This window comes from Mus musculus, chromosome 5 (genome assembly GCF_000001635.26).
Source record: "Mus musculus strain C57BL/6J chromosome 5, GRCm38.p6 C57BL/6J".
Classification (NCBI taxonomy): Eukaryota; Metazoa; Chordata; class Mammalia; order Rodentia; family Muridae; genus Mus; species Mus musculus.
Window position 1 is genome coordinate 67931501 of NC_000071.6, and position 21101 is coordinate 67952601.

Sequence of the window (21101 nt, forward strand, 5' to 3'; positions counted from 1 at the left end):
GGAGGGAGGGATGGAAAGAGACAGACAGACATACAGAGAGACAGAGACAAAGAGAGTAGTTAAACAAGGAAACAACCAATAAGTGGTTTTGCCCTCACTTTGATCTCAGAGGAACGCTGTGGAGAACAGGCTGACAAGATCACTCCCAGCCCAAGTAGTGAAAGAATAGTTATCAGCAGTGTCAAGGTTTTATGACAGTGGTCACAGCCTCCCAAGTGACATTGCTTCTGTTTCCTGCTGATTTTATGGGTACGGTTCTCCAGAGACAGAAGTATCCAGGAGTTGTGATCAACTGATACAGTAGCTAGGAAAAGGGTTTCCTCCCTGCCCTGTTTACACAATGTGGGTGGGGCAGCAATAGTGTTCTCCACAATGTGCCCTTTGAGCTTAGACACACATCGACCTTGGTACAGCTTGTCCAGGACTCTGAGTGAGCACAACAGGGCTACTGGGATGGGCTCTAGCAGCTGCAACATCAGTTATCCCAGGGCCATGGCTAGTACTCACCACTCCCTGCCTCACTGACTATTCTCTCTTCCAGTTCCCATTGGTTAACACTTCCACCAGCCAGAGTGCATTGCCTAGAACGGCAATTTATCTTTATCTCTGAGGTGTCTGAGTCATCACCAGGGCCGAATTGCTTTCTTTCTGGAAAGACTGGCACCTGAATGCTCACCTTGTTCTTCCACACCCCTCGTCTCTTGCGATCATCATAATTCCTCTTAAGAATTGTACTCCGTTATCTCTGGTAGTATAGTAGCCCTTTTGTTTGCTTGACACCTCCGTGTGTAAGGATCCCAAAGTAAACAGGCTGCAGCACTACTATGAACTCAGGACTAGTGCACTGGGATAGGCTCAATACCACATCCTAAGAGGTAGGTTCTGTTCACGGGGTCCTTTGAGTGTTCCATGGGCCAGGAGCTTAGATGGCAGTGTGTGGTAGGAGCAGTGGATGGTGTAACCACGTGGCCACTGCTGCTGCTTCTTTGCTCCGTTTAAGGATACCTGGCCTCATGGTGATTTTATGTGAGGTTTATAATATTCTGTGATCTCTTGGCTATAGTGCTGGCTGGGGAGTGTAGGGATAGTAATGATGAAATTGTCCCTTGAATCTGTCCAGTCAGATGGAATGTGTTCTTTCCAAAAGCAGTCTGTGGACTTCCCTCCCCCAAAGGCTAGAATGGATTTGTGACAGTGTTAGTCCTTACCTCTGGCTAGATGTTTGGCAGTGGCAATAGCTAGACCACCAACCCCATCACTCACAGCTCCTCTCTGAACACCAGAGACGCTGGTGACAGAGGTTAGGTAACTGAGTTATCCTGTCCATGTGGATGTTGAGTGTCCCATCCTTTGGAGGTAAAGTCTCCCTGTGGATAGTGATATGTGACCCAAAGGCCTGAATTCGAATAGCTTTTAGATGTCTTGTTCTCTTGGTGATTTCTTAGGCATTAAAGTGAACGTGTATAAGCAATGGGGAATGACTATAGTTAGTGATACTTCTCGTAGACTATAGAAACCTTACCTTGTGAATTAAGTCCTTCGATCCTCTCCACCTTTAGAGATATCTTCCTCTGCACACACTGAGGTGGTATAGCAATTTAGGTTCATCCGTGATGACCCGTGAGGAGTCTACAGTGTTCTCTTTTTTTGACTGGATTGATTCTTCCCCTCATTTCTTCTTCCTTAGGGACTTTTCTCTAGGCTCGTGTTTTATTGTGCATGTAGTACTAGGCATTGAAACCAGAGCCTTCTGTGTGCTAGGTTAGCCCTCTACCACAGAAACATCTTTTAAAGTTTTTAATTGAAGATATTGTTTCACCACGTTGCCCATTCTGGCTTATCCTTCATGGTCCTTCTGCCTCAGCCGACCTGCTTAGCTGAGATTATAGATTTACAATAATAGGCCTATCTCCTTTAAGCATTGCAGATGTCTTTATTAAACTTCATAATGGGAAGATATTTTTGCCACATACAAAATTTTGGATTGACAGTGTTTTGTTTTGTTTTGTTTTTTACTTATCAGCTGAACAATCTGGCAAATTTTATATAACATAAATTGAGATACAGTTCTGAATATACTAAGAAAAATAAACTCCCCAGGACTAAAGACTAATTGCATGGTTGCAGACTAACAAGTCAGTTTATTTTGCAAAGGGAAAAAAGACAAGGTTCAGTTTTACTCCTTGGATGACAGAAAACGTTTCTTTTGATGGAGGAGAAATCCACATGACAAGCTTTTCCTTTGTGTGTTCTCCGTGGGAGTTGAGTACTAGGTAGCTGTTTCTTGCTTTCTTCATCTTCCCAGGCAAGCTGAGAGTAGAAGCGGCTGAGAGCAAAGAGGACAAAAACATCAATTGAGAACCACACTGGGAAGCAGGCTGTGGGAAGTGCGGGATCAGGCCACCCGTCTTTGAACCCCATCTTTTTGCCACTTAGCAGGGATGTGAGCTTTGATGGATTATTTCCCCATCCACGATTCAGATGCTCCACGGAGACATTTGGAATGATGATACTTTATCTCTTGTGGTTCTCATGAGAACTGAACTAAAATGAGAAAACTACAACCTAACATGGGATAGGGGCTCAGGAAAGGTGCCCCCCTGAGACCCGTGGCATTGCTTATGTCTTTTAAAGTTGTAATGTTTTCTTTATATTTTGTAGACAGCCGCTATTATTTAAATTTAACTTACTTGTTTAATTGTTTTGATGAAGGTAAGTGTAGACAACATTTATTAGTTTAGGTCAAGTCAGGAGAAAGAAATAACAAAGTAATTAATAAAAGAAACCTTAAGATAACCAATTGTGGTACTATGCAAATGGCTCAGTGGTTTAGAGCACTGGCTGCTCCTGAGGACGTGGGTTTGGTTCCTAGCGCTGCTATCATGGTTCACAACTGTAACTCCAGGTGCAGAGGTTTGGATGCACTCCTCTGGCCTCTGTGGATGCTTCATTCAAGGGGAACATAGACATACATGTAGGCAAAACACCCATACACACATGAGTGTGATGCTTAACCTTCATTCTCCACTTCCCTGGTCTGAGATTACCCAGGAGACACACTTCTGGGCTGTGTCCATGAGATGATTCAGAGTTTTAAGTAGATGGGTGGAAAGAAGGCACCATAAACATGGTCTGGGTGACCATACAGTGAGAAGGTGAGAGATGGGTAGAAAAACTGGAGAAGTCTCAGCCTGCTTCTCTCTGTGTCCTGACTGCAGACACTGTGTGCCCAGCCACCTCAGGGCCTGACTGATGTGCTTTTCTGTCACTGTAGACTGTGTCCATCTTAAACTGAAAAGCAAAAGGAACTCTCCCCAACGCATTTCCCTTCCTTCTATTCCCCCCGAGACAGGAGCTCACTATTGTATTAACCTGGTCTTGAATCAAAAATCCTCCTGCCTCAGCCTCCCAGACAATCTTTCTTCTAGAAGTTGTTTTCTTCCTTGTCTTACATAAGCTAGTTCATTTTCTCCTTCTGGATTTTTTTCTCTTGGAACATCTTAAGTGTCAGTATTTCTCAGAGTTCCATCTATGTCTCTTTTTCTCACTTATTATCTTCTTCTAGGACGGCAGGGTAATCAGGTACCAAGAAGCACAGAATTGCAAGCGCATGAAATACTGAATAGTATCTTTCAGTTCCTGTGGATGGTGTGTGGCACCTTAATGTCTCTAGTCTAGAGAGCCTCATCTGTATTGAAAATAAAGATAATAACTATGTCAAAAGACTAATGGAAACAACGCAGTTTTACGTACATAATTCTGCAGAATGGAAGCCAGCCTAGAGAAAAGAGATTACCACCTCTGGCTTATCTGTAACTCCGGGAATGTTCAGTACACTTCATTTTAACAATGGACCATAACAATGTATTTCTTAACACTTGTAAAATAAAATGTGCTGAAATTCTCAACTCCCTGGATGGCTGAGACGAAATATTACACAAGTCTTTAGTACAGCAATCGGTACACAGAGTGTTCTAAGTACACAGTACCTATGGCTTTCCATTTTCTCACCTTCAAACATCTGACTACAGGTCCGTTTAATCAGTGAATCCTTCCCAGTTCTCTCCACATCTCTACGGGAGGCAAAGTTCACTTCAGTGGTTTCTAAAAATGCCAATTTGTGGTTTTTCTGTTTTCATTCTGTGAAGCATTTAATGCTCTGGCAAGATGGGGCAATGAAGCAGATTGAAGTACTTGCTTCTAAGTAGAAATAAAAAGCCAAATTTAACCAATGTAACAAGTCACCTTTTGTATTAAGAACACCCGTTAAGTGTTGGTATTGAAATAACCTCATGTAAAATTATGTGTTTCTAGTAATGGATTTTTTTCTTTTTTTAAAAAAGAAAACATATCTGGACTTAGCCAAATGAAAAGTTTTCAGTTTGAAATTGATTCCTTGAATTTGTCTGGAAATTTTGTTGACATATGAATCCTGGTAGGTTGCAAATCTTAGTTATTTTGAGCAGCTTTGCTTGAATAAACCATGAGCACCTGCAGGGGATAGTGTGCAAAGCTTCTGCTGTCTTGTTCTCTAATACACAAAGCCTAACTCCTTTCCACTTTTACTCTAAAATGTAAGTGTCCATGCCAGCTGCGTTGTTTCCAAGGCTACCCAGGCACCACTGACCTTGTGCTCAACAGATGACTAAACCTTTCCAGTGCCCTCTTTGCACTTCTATTACTGCCACTGTAAAATCTGTCTGTCTGTCTGTCTGTCTGTGTGTATTATGTATATGACACACATATATGTATTTTTATGCGTGTCTGCAATTTAATTTTTATCTATTGTCAAGCTCTCACCCACTCCCCCCTCATGTGGCTTGATCATGAGCTGCTCCAAGAACCTTGTTTCTTTGCCTTCATTATCTTTCCTGCTTCCTTTGGATGCGAAACTTCTCTGCATGGCCCCCCATGGCCTCCCCCTTCTCGTGTGCTGCTTTTCTGTACCTGGGTCCCTCACAACCATGATTATCAGTTATCTGCATTTCCATTATTTTAGAATCTGTACTACTACCATTTTCTGCTGCTTAGACATCCCATCCTCTTCATTTACAAAAGCCTCATTAGTCTTTCAAAGATACCAAACCACCCACAAAACTTTCCATCCCAAACTTATGCTGTCTACAAGAAGTGCAGGGACTGGGGATGTAGCAGAGACTGAGGGAATGGGCGACCAATAATGGCCTAACCCGAGACCCATAACATGGGCACACACCAATCCCTGACACTGTTAATGATATTCGGTTATGCTTTTAGACAGGAGTCTAGCATGGCTGTCCTCTGAGAGTCTCTTCCCAGTAACTGACTTAGACAGGTACAGATACCCACAGCCGAGCAGTAGGTGGAGCTTGGGGACTCTTATGGAAGAATAGGAGGAAGGATTGCAATCCCTAAGGGGATAGGAACTCCACAGAAAGACCATCAGAGTCAACTAACCTGGACCCTTGGGGCTCTCAGAGAATGAACCACCAACCAAAGAACATGCACAGGCTGGACTTAGGCCTCCCTGCACACATGTAACAGATGTGCAGCTTGGTCTTCATGTGGATCCCAAACAACTGGAATAGAGACTATCCCAAAAGCTGTTGGCTGTACATGGGATATGTTCTTCTAGCTGGGATGCCTTATCTGGCCTCAGTGGGAGAGGATGCACCCAGCTTCATGGAGACTTGATGTGCCAGGGTAGGGGTATATCTAGGGAGCCCGTACCATCTCAGAGGAGGAGGGGATGAGGATGGGGGGAGGGATTGTGGGAGGAGGTGACCAGGAGGGGGCAGTGAGCAGGATGTAAAGTGAATACGTTAATAATAATAATAGTAACACTACTACTACTACTAAAGAATTACTTCTTAAAAAAGAAATAAACTTGTGGATGATATGTTAAATGAAAACTCTCTCTCCTCCCACAACCTAAGCAGACATGCCTAAGTTTGGAAGTAGCTTTGTCCCCACGCCATTATTGTGACACTCAATTTCTCTGTGATCCAATTTTCTATGTATCTACCTAGCTAGATTTCCTCCTCCACCTCCATGTACAGTGCTTAATACAATCCCTGATGCATTTAGATGCTACCTACCTAAATGATTATTAGTTTAGTATTATTATGCTAAATATTCTCTTAGAGCCCACTTCTGTTCCTGCTAACCATGCATATCAAATAGCTAATATAGATGATAGGAGGCCACAGTAATTGTATTTATTTGATAAACATTCTATTGTTGTAGGAAATAAAAATAAGTATGAAAATGGTATTTTGTGTCCTGGCACACCTTATAGTCTTTAATTTCATTATTGAATAAAAATGTATAATAAAGGTGTGGTAGAGGCTGGGTAGAGAACAAGCTGCCTGCTTACAGGCAGGAGTCTAGCATGGCTGTCCATGTCTTTGACATGTGAAAGATGCCCAATCCTTTTAGGAACATAAGGATCTCTCTCTCTCTCCCTCTCTCTCTCCCTCTCTCTCTTTCTCCCTCTTTCTCCCTCTCTCCCCCTCTTTCTCTCTCCCCCTCCCATTAATTAATTAATTAATTAATTAGCTTCTGCTTCTGCTGATATTCTAAGCACATTGTAACATGGAATGTCATTTCAAATGGGATGGGATCAAAAGGTACAACAGTTATTTAGTCAGTACCAGGTGGTCATTCCTGGAAACATGCATGTAAGTAGTGTTGTATAGACTTTGCAGGTTGTATATATGTATTTACAAATTGTGTATGTGTGTTTACAACCATATATGTATGTAACAACAATTAATAGAAGAAGTGATCATGAGTTTGAAAGAGAGCAAGAAATGCTATACAGTAGGGCTTGGTGATGGGTGGAAGGCGGTAATGAGGTAATTATATTATAATCGTAAAAAATAAAATAAATGTAAAAAAAAGAGCAAAACTATATCATGAATTGTGTGGTATTGGGATTAGGTACAAAAATCAAAATATCCTTTTGTTAGAAAGAAGAAAGACAAATACTGGGGGAGGAGCCGGTGTCTAATGTCTACTACAGGTGTTCCTTACCTCTTCACTAGAGTGTGAAATCAAGTGTTGCAGAGGCTCCGCCTTGTGGTTCTCCCACTATGGTGTCTGTGTCCTGGGGCTCTCCTGCTATTCCCGTTCCTCTTCTTCCATCTTCACAATTAACCTCTCCTTATATCATCTCTCCATCACCACCCAGTGGATTTAGGGAAGTCCTGCCACAAAACCAGCTGCTACTTCATCTCAGGCTAATGACTTGAACTAACCAATATTTACAGTTTTCTTACAAAAGTTTCACATTTTACCCAAATAACTTGGAGTTTATTGGAAAATTAATATCTCTAGGTAATAAGTAAATAAATCTACTTTAAAGCCACAAAACATGATTTTTAATTGTGCTGTAAAAGTATCTCCAATTTATAAATTCAAGTGATGCAAACAGCAGTTCACATCTTCATCTTGGAAAAAGAAAGATCTACTGCCAAATAACATTTCATCTTGTTCTTAGAGGTTGACAACAAGGAATCCTTTCCTTATTTAGAAAAAAATGAGATAACATGATCATACCGTGTGGAAAGAGAACATGTGTTTCCTTCAGACATCCTTTAATAATGTCAGCTGCCATTCACCTTATACCTTCTATTTCATTTGGAAACATCTCAATGTCTACATGTATCTTTTCAAAAGCATAGAAGTCCATGAGATGATTTATCTTTTTACAATAGGAAACTCTAAAAAAGAGAGAGAAAGAGGGTGGAGAAATCCATCGGAGGGCAAAGACAAGTGTCTCAAACAGTGAAGATGGAGAAGCTCCTGCACTTTGCAGGGAGCCAGAGCCAGAGTCTGTAACAGGAGAGGAAGTCATCTGGAAAATGGCCTCTCTCACACATTGTAAGGCAGCCTCTCAGGGAAGAGTATCGGGTTTAGTAGCCTTTGCTGGGTTCTTGTTTCTGTGGCTTTGAGACGAGGTCTGTGATAGAATCAAGCTATTGTTTCATAGTTTCCCACCCACTGCTCACACACTGCTAAAGTCATCTTTACCCCAAAGTCTTGCTGACCACACTTCCCATAGCATCTTATGACACGAACATTCGGTGGACGGAGTAGATCAATAGCAGTCACTGCAGTATAGTGAAATATAAAACAGCTGAGTTGTGAACATTACAAAGTAGGCTATTTAACAGCTGGGTGTGGACACCATGGGCTCCAGAGGAGGCTGGAAATGAGGGGAGAAAAAAAGAGACCTAAACAGACACTGAAGTGCAAAAGCAGAATCAGATGTGTTCATAAAATAGAGGGATTGGAAAGCCAACAGCAACACAGGAGATAGCAACTGTGTCAGCTCAGAAATTAGGGAGCCTAGTTCTGGCTTCACCAACTACTTGTGTAATGTGGGAAAAAAGTCACTTTACCCTTAAAATAGCTTTGTTGTAAAATCATTCATTCTGCATAATACTCAAGTATTTACAATATAGTTATAACTGTGGCATATTAATTGAACTGTACAAAAACTATCACCATATAATTTCATGTGTCTCATCCCTCTGATAGGAATCCCATTCCCTATTTCTTCAGCCACTGAAATAGGAACATACTTTCTGATTCTAGACATTTATCCATTCTATGCAGTACTTTAAAAATGAATCTGTACATTAAATGATTTTTTTTTACATTAAATGATTTTTATGACTGCTTTTTTTCACTTACTACAATGGTATTTTTAGGCTCATACATTTTGTAGTGTGTATGGATATTTTCTTTATTTTATTACCAAATAATATTCCACTACATTTTGTTTCCAAGCATGCTGGTCGGTAAGTGTTTTGTTATTTCCTCATTCAGAGAGTGTGGATAATGCTGTTATCAGGATGAGCGCAGAAGGCTTTATGGCCAATTGCTGTTTCTTCAGCCACAAAAGAAAACTCAGAGTTTATGCTGTATGTTGTCATATTTGATAATAGTTAGTTTATATTTCTTATTAATTTATGACATGAGTGTATAATGTACACATCTTTTTCATTTAATGTTTCTGATAACACAACTAGCAAAAGCATATTTCAGTTCTGGCTTTCAACTGATAAATAGATGACTTTTTTTATTTGACAGATTCTTTAATTTCCTTTTGTATTTTATTTGTGCATTCATCCATATGTCCATCCATCCACCTATCCACCTATCCATATTTACTGCACTTATAAAATACTTTCAGGTAAGAATTCTATGCTGTTTCTCAAGGATATTCAATTTGAGTGAGATAGAACTGGTACATAAAATATTTACCTCTGAGGAGTGGAGAGAGGTCATGCATAAACATACACTTGTTAGAGAGAAAGAACTTCCTTTAGCAAGATGCAGAGAGCAGTCTCAGTGATTTCCAAATCTAATTACACACAGTGGCATTACAACAAATGATGTTCCTTGTCCATCTTAAAGGACTCTTGTTAGTATTGCAATAATAAGATTAAAGAATTGTATTCAAGTTTGGAAACTGGCGAGGATTCAAATAGGAGACATTTGCTGCTGAGGTATACCTGCTGCAAGTTGTTGGGAACTAAAAAAGGGGGACCCTGGGGAAGTGGGGGAAGGGAAAAGACCCATGCTCCGCCAGAGTTTCCTTATTCTCTGGTTAGTCAGACTTGGGAGAGCTGCTACCTACCCTTTCCACTCATCCCTGGGTGGGCATTCCCCTATCCCACTCTTCAGGGGGTGGCCAAGGGCAACCCTACCTGGGGATCCCCAGAGCTACCTTGCTAAAACCACCGGGGTTATGTGAGAGAGGGATAAGGGAAGAGGTTCCCAACACCTGTAAGAGTGTATGCAGCAGATCTTAAGCAGAGACTCTCTATGGTTTAAGAGCTTTATTATAGAAATGCAGGGGGAAAGAGAGAAGGGAGAGAGAAAGAGAGAGAGAGAGAGAGAGAGAGAGAGAGAGAGAGAGAGAGAGAGAGAGAGAGAGAGAGAGAGAGAAGTTTAGAGAGAAAGAGAGAGTAAGGTAGAGGAGAGAGGAGAGGAGAAGAAAAGACAAAGAGTAAGTAAGGAGAGAGGAGAGAAGGCAAAGAAAGAGGAGAGAGGGGTGAGAGTGAGGAGTGAGAAGTGAGAGCGTAATAGGTAAGAAAGCAAGGTGGGGCTGAACAGCCCTTTTTATGGTCTCCACTGTTGCTAGGAGGAGTTTAGCCTGAAGGTCAGAAACTTGGGCATTGCCTATGTGACTACTGACCATGCTTCTCTTGTGGGAGCTGTGGGGAGCTGGCGGTAACTTAGGCAGGGGCCAGAGTTCCAGGAGCATGAGGGAATGCCTACCGTGTCATGAAGGTGAATTATGACCATCGGGGTTCAGACCTTAGCTCAACTGGAGACCAGCCTGCAATTCCCCACAACAAGTCTTGCAGTAAGTAGATAAAAGTTGCTCACAGCCATCCATTGGATGAAGCACAGGGTTCCCAATGAAGGAGCTAGAGAAAGTACCCAAGGAACTGAAGGGGTTTGCAGCCCCAAAGGAGGAACAACAATATGAACTAACAACTATCTCCAGATCTCCCTGGGACTAAACCACCAATCAAAGAAAACACATGGTGGGACTCATGGCTCTAGTTTCATATGTAGCAGAGGATGGCCTAGTCTGTCATCAATGGGAGGAGAGGCCCTTGGTCCTGTGAAGGTTCTATGCCCCAGTATAGGGGAATGCAAGGGCCAGGAAGCAGGAGTAGGTCGTTGGGGAACAGGGGCAGGGGTGAGGAGGGGATAGGGGGTTTTCGGAGGGGAAACTAGGAAAGGGGATAACATTTGAAATGTAAATAAAGAAAATATATATTAAAAAATGAAAACAAATTGTCAAGAAGATCCAGAGTGCTGCCAGTAGCTAGTTACAGGAGCTTCAAACCTGTCACCTGTGGGTGCTGGTGGGCTATGTGGTCACACTCAGCACAGCACAAACTACTTAAGGAGCTGTCCAGTGAGCTTGAATGTACTATGTGCATCACCAGCTCCTTAAAAATTTTATCTTTCATTTCCCATGTTCCAAAATGCTCTGGAGTTCAGCTAAACAAGAATTGCAGAGGATACAACATTTAAAATGATAAAAACTGTATCTCTGCCCATCTCCCTGCCCCTCCCTCCCTCCCTGCTCTCTCCTTCCCTTCCTCCCCTTTCCCTCTTCCTCCTCTCTCTGTCTCTCTCTGTGTGTTTCTCTCTGTGTCTCTGTCTTTGTCTCTGTCTTTCTCTGTCTCTGTCTCTCTCTGTCTCTCTCTCTTACACACACACAACTCTATTTTTGAGTTTGTTAGGGGTTTCAATCCAGTTACAATCCAGATATTTAAGTATTCCTAGACAGTTTCTGTCATGAGATGTGGGCTTTTTCTAAGAGTCAATTTAATGGAGTGCTGAAGTCGTAGTAGTTTTAGAATTTTATGAATAATAACATAAATACAGTAACAAAGATGACATACCTTCACCACACATAGAATGAAGCATCTTGGACATCACAGCCTATAGACCTGAGTCTATTCCAATCAATGCTTTCCTTAGAAGCACTGATTGACATGTATTCACTGCTCCAGAACACCTTGGGACACCACGTCCATGTAAACTGAACCCTGACAAGAGTAACCCTTTAGAATAGCATCAGTTAACTGCTGCTGCTGCTTGCCACTTGTCCCAGAGCAACCAAGGAGGATGTCACAAAGGAAGTAAGATGATGGTTGAGTTTTGAGTGGACTCAGGCTCAGCTAAGAGGATGAGGAAGAGTGTCCCTGACAGAGAAACAGGCTGAGGATAAGGTGCTGAAGAAACCTAATTTGGGTTGTTTGCTGTTTGTTCCTGGGTCGTTTTGTACAGCACACATCAGGAATTTGGAGGTCAGGACTAAGGAAGCCACTTCCCCTCCAGAATGACTTGTGATTTCCTGACTTATAAAAATAGCCCAGTTAAGTATACAATCACTCACAGGAAGTGACGTGGGTAAGACAAGCAAGCAACATGCATTGTTTATCAAGAGATGCCAAGGAAGAATCTAAGCACCCTCAATGATGGCTTCCCAGCAGAGCTGTGGTCTTTCCATGTCAGTTTTGTTCATTCCCACTACCCAGAACTCTCATGTTGACTTATGGGCAAACCTTTGGTCTTTTGTCAAAATGTCAACCTTACAAAGTTAAATTTTACCCACTTAATTTTTTTTTACTGACTCTTCATTTCTACCAAATCTCATTCAATGAATACTTGGAAGACAATAGAGAAAAGTTGATTCATTTAATAGGGAGTTTCTGAAGTTTTCTAATGTACAAATGATTCTGTAACCAACTCACTCATTCTTGTCTTCTTCAGTTACAACAACAACAACAACAACAACAACAACAACAACAACAACAACAACAACAAATCTCTCTTCTTCTCTGTCTCTGTTCTCTGTATCTTTTGTGTGACTGTCACCTCTTCTCCTAGTATCCATTTATATTATCCATTATTTTGCTATGCTTAAATGGGTCTTTGATTTCTGAAATCAGATTGGATCTAGCCAATGGCCATTACCGTTCTTTGGTTAGAGAGCAGGGGAAGAAGGAGACCATGATATTTATTTCTCCATTATCCTTTCTCAGTTAGAGAGTGAGGAGCCATGTTCCTACATGAAAAGACATAAGAGTTACATTGAGAAGTTGGCTGCTATAGTTATATCTCTCTGAGTCCTAGTAGCCATTTCCTTCCTCATCAGGCCACTGGCTGCTGATCTCAAGAGATCTTTTCCCACCTTTGGTCTTGTATTGTTAATTATTTTATTTTTGATTCTTGAGACAGTATTTTATTATGTAGCCTGAGCTGACTTCAAACCCATGACCGTCTTCCTCTTGAGGGCTGGGGCTACACATGTGAGTCATCATATCCATTTTCTTTCCCTTAACTCTGTCTATAATTTTGTAAACAGATTGTTCATCATCTAATATCAGTTATGTTTTTTTTGGAGTTTGCTCTTATTTGCACAGACCTTGCTGATTGCTTTTTTTTTTTTTTGCAAATATACTTTTCAGCAACTACCCTGTTAAAAATGTTTAGAACTTGGGAATAAGGCTAGAGGTAAATGAAATGCTTCCTTATGGTTATATGGGTTATTGTATTGCTTGCTTACACAGGCTTGTGAGAGGAGATGTACTTTGCTCAGCCCACAATTAATTATTGAAGTCCAAGGCCTAGTGAAGTTGTATGGTAATGTAAGCATTTTTTTTTTGCACTTCAGTGATAAATAGCTTTCACAAAGAATTTTTTTCCACAGAAAAGTAAATCTGTTGGTTTGAGTTTTGCTTTCCAGTGTATTAATTGTGTACTAAGATATCAAGCTTATCCTCATATTCACTTATTAAATTACTGTAACAAAATTAGCTATTATGAAAAATTTCTGCCTCATTAATTAATTAAATAATATCTTTTTGATGTATGTTCATTTAACTTCTCATTGAAAATTATGCTTGACGTTTTAAAACATTAGCTTCCTGAATCCATCACCATGGTTTTAGTGCTTCATTATCTAACTGGTATCTTTTCAGGCATAAACATCTCTTTTGTTTTCATTTATATCTTAAACTTTCAGAAAGAGTAGCCTATGTGTAGACACACTATGTGCATTTCCAACTGACATCTTTTTTTCCTCCTTATGAATAAGGTCTCCTATATTTAGTTTAATAAAAACCTTAAGTCCTGAAACCATTTTTCCTTAGCCTCAGCATTTGCCTCTACTGATTCTTTTCTTTCTTATTTCTTTCGATTCTTTTCTCATATGTTACATTCAGACTGCAGTTTCCTCCTTCCCTTTCCTCTAGTGTCTCCCCATCCTCTCCCTCCCTCAGATCCACCCCCTCTACCCTCCCAGGGACATCAACCAAACACAGCATAACAAGCTAGAATGAGACCAGGCACATAGCATTATATCAAGCTGGACAAGACAAACCAGTAAGAGGAAAAGGGACCCATGAGCAAGCAAAGGAGTCCGTGACAGACCCTGCTCCAGCATTCCAAGCTACACACACACACACACACACACACACACACACACACACACACACAGGACCTACGTCAGACCCCTATAGACTCCCTCATCTCTGCAAGCTCCCATGACTCACAATGCTCTTTTTCTCTTAGTTTTCAGTCTCCTGCATTCTTGATTTTCTTCCTGTGACTGTACATTTTTTGACAATATTCTTGGCTTTCTTCTATGACTATAAATTTCTTGGCTGTCTTTAAGAATGCTAGAATGAACATGGTTCTCTTCTGAGCCTTTTCTCCCTTTCTTGCTCTTCAAATAGGTTTGCATTCTCTCGCACGACTTCAGTTACTGTCTAGTTTTGTGGAACAAACTCAGTCCTACCTCCAAAGCACCAGAGATGTAAAGCCAACTGCTGTTGAATGTCTCCAACGTTCTACCACATTTTGGACACCAGGCAGCCATGGAAGAACCAAGCTCTTTAGCACTGTGCAAACATTTTTTTCCTTTTCTTTCCAGGTTAGTTAGCACCACTGCTACTCAGTTGCTCAAGGCAGAGCCTGTTTTGTTTTTTGTTTTTTGTTTTTTTTTTTTTCTTGCATTCCACTGCACCTCTTAATTCATTTGAACTCTGTAACTTTAGCAGTTCTAACTCCGGTGCATCTCACACCAACTCTGGTCTCTATCTGAACTCCTACGTTTTGGGTTGTACCATAGTTAGGTTGCCTCCTCATTAGCCCTCTTGTTTTTATCTGACACACTCACCTACTTTTCTAAAATGAAATTTAGTTATCTCCACTTAAACTTATTAATTCCTCTGATTTTTCTTGGCATAAGTCCAAAATCCATAGCATTATAGATGAAATCTCTTTATCTATGAACATTGCCTTCATCTCCAGCTGCGTTTCGTGCTAATTAATTCACCACTACTCTTTCCTCCCATGATAGAACGTGAGGATAGCGAGGATGTTAGATCCTCTTCCTGGAATTCTAACTGTTGGTCTCAGGAATAGACTTATGAAACGTTCCCTATGTGTAAGACTATCCACCAAAGAGTAAGATGTGGTAAAAATTATTTAGAATTACTTGATAATTTGAACTTTCATAGTAGTAGTTCCTGTGGGGTGAGGGAGTCTTTTGCAGGCTTCTTAGTGGCCTGTATGCCTTGCTGGCCATACCAATATTGCAAGAATTGGACTGCTTTTCATTGGACCACTTTGTATATGTGTGCATGAGTGTGTGCACATATATGTATATGAGAATGTCTGTGAATATGGGTGTAGACAGCAAAGGATAACTTATTGTGATATTTCTTATGGTCTATCACCTTTGTTTTTTTAGACAGTTTTCATCATAGTTGGGGTTGACTGATTAGGCTAAACTGGCTCACTAGTGAGCCCAAGCTTCTTGAGTTCTGGCACTACAAGCCCATGATACAATGCATATTGCCGATAGAACTTAGGTCCTTAAGTGAACACACAGAGCACATTACTGACTACATCATCTCCCCAGTCCTTGGGACCATTGGCCTTGTTTATTGTGATTATTTCTGCAATTGATGTTAGACTATCTCTTCTTAGCCCAGACAAATAAATAACAAGCTTTCTTTCTCTTCTATATAAAAGAAGATTGTCTTCACTATGTGTGCCCAAGCTGGGATGCAAATCCTCTACATGAGCAGCACCTATCTGAACCCTTCCATGTCTCCCCTACAGAGGATCTGCTGTAAATTTTCTGCTGCTTCTGCTGCTTCCTGTACCTTGAGTCTTAAACCTATTGTTTCTGGCTCAGGAGGTTTCTCTTTGGCTCACATCCAGGGACAGACAACAGGGGAATTTATTAGCTTGTAACTCAAATGAAGACCTTACAGTTTTATGTTTCTAAAGTACATTTTATGCTTCCAAAGAACTGTAAGAAATGTTGATAAAATACCACTTTCTCCTGGACAGGAAATTAAAATAATGGTGTCTGGCAGCATAACTTTGAAGTTCACTTTGGTGGAATCCACAACAGGGATAGGCCAGCATCCAGTGCTGACATTTTCTTCTTCATAAATCTTCATTAGAGTCAGGTTAGGGATGCGAAGTCATTCTACCATCAGGTGTCTCCAAGGCTCACTGAGTAATTTATTTATTTTCTTTACTCACAAATACATTAACACATTTGCTACATTGCTACAAACACAGAAGCCTATATGGACAATCACCACATGATCAGAGGGTATTTATCTGAGTGATACAGCCCGATCTTACCTATTTTTTCACTAACCCACTTTGCAAACAATAAGTACTCAGTGATTTCCAAGTCCTATCCTATCGTGGGTAGAAAGTAAAAGCAAGATGCTTGAACCTTTATGTAACATATAGAGACACACGAGAACATTTAAAATAAAATGTCATAATAATTTTAAGAAAATTAGAGTATAAACAAAGTGCCCATTGTATGTAACTGGCCATACCAGCTACACTTAAATACTACAATTTTACTATCCAGAAAACATTTATATTAAGGGTTTACTATATTTGGAACATATCCCTCTATATTCCCTATACATGTACAATATATATATATATATGTATATATGTATATATGTATGCATATGTATGTATGTATGTATATATGCTTACTAGTACTTTGTCTCCTATAAGCCCTTCTCTATGACAATTTATAAATATTATAAATAAAGCTAATTACCAAGGCTCCTAAATCGACTCACATTTTATTGTTGAAAGACTGTGGAACGAGAATCCATAATTTGCTTAACAAACCATCTGTGTTTCTCTGCGTCTTCATAATATCAAAGGAATATTCATGTTCACTCACAGCCGCTGAATACACATCCAGGCAAACTCTTCTATTTTATCTCTGTTGTGAGACTCACATAACAGATTCATGAGGAATCAAGATCACTTAGTGTTAGCAATTTGGTTTCTTAAACTTCAAACTGATTTTAAAAGTGGGCCACTCTCCACATATCGCACTTATGTTTGGGACTCTCAAGTTTTATGATATGCCCCTGATGTAAGTTGGAATGTAACCTTGAATGAAGGAGGACTTTGCAAGTTTGTTTTCATAGGAAATTTTCTCTTTTGCTCATTAACCATACAAGAACATGATTGCCAAGGGAGAAAATGTTTTGTCTTCTTCATGAAAGCATGATATCCAGTGAAGTCAAGACCTTCAGAATGCTAGTTCTCGTAGGTATCTAAGAGGAAAGGCCAGATTTTCTGTTTCTTAGGGAGTCTTTGAGACCTCCCTGACCAGTTTATACTGAATCATCCTATGCCTGACACTGGCATTCTTCAGCCACTCAGCTATCACATTCCTAACTCCTGCTTTACAAAGTGATGTATTTCAATATGGCCTTTTCCTGTGCCCTTCATCCTGATTTCTCTCTCGTACTTCCTTCTTATCTCCTCCATTTCCTTACCCCCTCCCCTCATGGCTTTCCAACTTAGTACAGTGGATGGTCAGTCCCTTCTTTGCCACGTATTGATGGTGTTGGCTAATGAGATGTAAGCATGAGGTTGCTGAATGAGATGTCTCAGAAATCCCTGGATTTCCTGATATGAAAAGACAGGTCTGTATGGATGTCCTTTCACATGAACCTTGCCTTCCTTGAGTTCTAGCCTCCTGTGTGTGCACTGCAAGTTGAGCAGGTATCTAGAATTCATGAAAGGCAGGGGTGAAGAAATGAAGATCTCCGTGGTGGAAGATAGTGGAGCTGAAAAAAAAAAAACCTTCCTAATAAAAAGAAATCAGCCATATTACAGTCAATCATATTTTCTTACTTACACCAAGACTCATAAATGGCAGAGTGAGGAATATAGAGTGCTCCTACTAAATGCATATAATGAGGCCTTTAAAATATGGGAAGCATTTAGCTTATAGCTTACTTTTGACTTTCCAAAAAATTTTTTATCAGTTTAACTTAGCTTTACAGAAACTTTCCTGATAATCCCCCAGGACAGTACCAGAAAAACAAGGCTGAATGTCTGTAGCAGTGAATACTTAAAATACCTCTGAGTAGGACTCTGTTCTCTTTGAATGCTTGCTGTGGTTTTTCTCCGTTACTTTTCCTCTTACGTCCATGATCTCTGATGCTTCTTTCCTCCTTTACCCATAGCGTTTCTTCACATTTCTAACCTGGAGAAACACTGTGCTTCCTACAGACACTGGATACATTCATACTCACACACACACACACACACACACACACACACACACACACACACACACACACACAGAGTCTTACAATACACTCATACATCCACCCTCTAAAATACACACACACTAATACACACTCACACAAATTTATACATACTCACATTCATGCACACTCTCACATGCACACTCACAAACTCATACTTACACACTAATACACACTCTCATATATACTCACACACTCATACTCACACATACCCATTCATACACACACTCACACATTCATACACACACACACTCACACACACACACACACACACACACACTCATATTCACATATACACTCACTCAGGTATGTATATAATTTCCTAATATAGTTGAAAAGGTTAAGAAATATTTTAATTTACAGGTTTTAATCTTACTACAAAATTGCCAAGCTTCAAAATTTTCTATAAGAAACCCAGGTTTTTCGCTGGTATTCCAATTCTGTCTGTGAACTTCCACTTCCTCATCCCCCACTCCCCCTATACTCTTTCTTTGGTGAATCTCAAAGGAAAAAAATGATATGTCTTAACTGGGTGATAGCCAAGGGCATTATAATTAATTTTCTTGAAGAATTAAAAACAGAGGGGTAGACACAGGACTGCATTAGTGGAATAGAGTGGACACTTCTTCCCAAACTCAGTGATTTCACGGACTTGGACTTGTCATTACTTCAGTCATTCAGAAACTTCATGGGAAAAGAACTACGTTTCATTACTCTTTTCAAAGAAGAAGTATGTAGACAAACAGTACGTGTATATCTTTATCCGAATCACCAGCCCTAAAAACAAAAAGTGTCTGCTGCTGCCGGGTGAATCACAGCCTCTCCAGAACCAAGAACAGAGTGAGAGCTGAGGGGCTGTTAGCCGTGTTCTTCTTGATGGTACTCAGATGCCAGCTTTTCAAGGATTTTCCTGAAAGCACAAGATCCTTCCCCTCAGTTAAGCTTCCCCTAGTTTCCTGTTTTCCCAGTACATACCTGTAAGACGTCTCCACAGATTGAGACAAAGCTGAGTTGGTTAGGGTCACAGGAGACTATGTTTAAAAAATATGTGGTGGTAGAAGAGATGGGTCGGGAGGCATCCGTAGCCCCCAGAGTCTTGAGGAAGAGACTCAAGGAGCAAGCTTCACTGAGACAGAGGTTTCATTGTGTGTATCTGTTTCTACTTACTCGGGTTACAGATGCCATATTCAGGTCTTTCAGGAGAATTTTGAAGAAATGCAATGTAGTGAGTGGTTGTGTTCTTGAGGTCATTATTTCCACACAGTTGGGTAGTAGTTCTAGACTCTCTAAGTTCTAGATTTTGAAATTTTGAAGATAGTGACTCTGTCTTTCAAGTCCAAGGTAGAGTTTCATTATGAAATGCAGGGCCTGGGGGGATGAGAGATGGCTCGGCAGTTAAGCCTGTTTGTTGCTCATTTCTGTATCCAGGTTAGGTGGCTCACTACCTCTTATAACTCCATCAGAGGATCCAGTGCCCTCTTCTGGGTTCCTCAGACAGCTTTGTAGATGTGGCACACACTCATGCAGATACACATACACAGCAGATAAATACACATAACCACAAATAAAAATAAAAGAAATATGGACATAGTGGAACATGTGTCCTTGTTATATGTTGGAGCATCTTTTGGGTATATCACCAGGAGTGGTATAGCTGAGTCCTCAGGTAATATTATGTCCAATTTTCTGAGGAACCACCAGACTGATTTCCAGAGTAGTTGTACCAGCTTGTAATCCTACCAACAATGGAGGAGTGTTCCTCTTTTTCTACATCCTCGCCAGTATCTACTGTCACCTAGGTTTTTTGATTTTAGCCATTCTGACTGGTGTGAGGTGGAATCTCAGGGTTGTTTTGACTTGTATTTTCCTGATGACTAAGGATGTTGAACATTTCTTTAGGTGCTTCTCGGCCATTCGATATTCTTCAGTTGAGAATTCTTTGTTTAGCTCTGTAACCCATTTTTAATAGGGTTATTTGATTCTCTGGAGTCTAACTTCTTGAGTTCTTTTATATATTGGATATTAGCCCTCTATCAGATGTAGGATTGGTAAAGATTTTTTTCCCAATCTGTTGGTTGCTATTTTGTCCTATTGACAGTGCCTTTTGCCTTACAGAAGCTTTGCAATTTTATGAGGTCCTATTTGTTGATCCTTGATCTTAAAGCATAAGCCATTGATATTCTGTTCAGGAAATTTTTACCTGTGCCCATGTGTCTGAGGCTGTTACCCACTTTCTCTTCTATTAGTTTCAGTGTATTGATTTTATATGGAGGTCCTTGATCCGCTTTTTATAATAGCCAGAAACTGGAAAGAACCCAGATGTCCTTCAACAGAGGAATGGATACAGAAAATGTGGTACATTTACACAATGGAGTACTACTCAGCTATTAAAAACAATGAACTCATGAAATCCTTAGGCAAATGGATCAAACTAGAAAATATCATCCTGAATGAGGTAACCCAATCACAAAAGAACACACATGGTATACACTCATTGATAAGTGCATATTAACCCAGTTCATGAACCTAGAAGGTCATTCTTTTTTGTTGTTGTTGTTAGTTATTTTCTTTATTTACATTTCAAATGTTATCCCCTTTCCTCATTTCCCCTCCAAAAACCCCCTACCTTGTCCCCCTCCCCCTGATCACTAATGCACTCACTCCTGCTTCCCTGTCCGGGCATTCCCCTACACTGGGCCATAGAGCCTTCACAGGACCAAGGGCCTCTGGTGTGTTGGGGGTATCCAGGGCTTGCTGTTGTGGGAGAACTGGGTTCTGATGATGCCCTGTAGCCTTGGTTTCTGTTGGTAAGGTTCTTGTGCTTGCCTTTCTCCATTTGGTTATCTCCGTGCACAGAGGGCTGAGGAACAGCCCCAGCTCCTGGGTTCACTAGGTTCTTTCTTTCTACTGATGTCTTCCTCAATTTCTTTCTTCAGTATTTTAAGGATTTTATCT

At 40.5% G+C, this 21101-nt stretch overlaps 1 protein-coding gene and 1 long non-coding RNA gene across 2 annotated transcripts in view; one reads left to right on the forward strand and one right to left on the reverse strand.

Moving 5' to 3' along the window:
* Window positions 1–2111: 2111 nt before the first annotated feature.
* 4930425K10Rik (RIKEN cDNA 4930425K10 gene) lies at window positions 2112–11581 on the reverse strand. Its single transcript, NR_038182.1, has 4 exons — window positions 11418–11581; window positions 7015–7187; window positions 4012–4200; window positions 2112–2326 (listed from the first exon to the last, which is right to left on the reverse strand). It is a non-coding gene; the product is annotated as an RIKEN cDNA 4930425K10 gene (long non-coding RNA).
* The window catches only part of Gm5108 (predicted gene 5108), a 35402-nt gene continuing 24469 nt past the window's right edge, over window positions 10169–21101 (forward strand). The window contains exons 1-2 of the mRNA NM_001256184.1: window positions 10169–10360; window positions 13092–13169. Coding sequence (NP_001243113.1) covers window positions 10292–10360; window positions 13092–13169 — 147 coding nt within the window. The 5' untranslated portion in view covers window positions 10169–10291. The remainder of the gene's footprint in view (window positions 10361–13091; window positions 13170–21101) is intronic.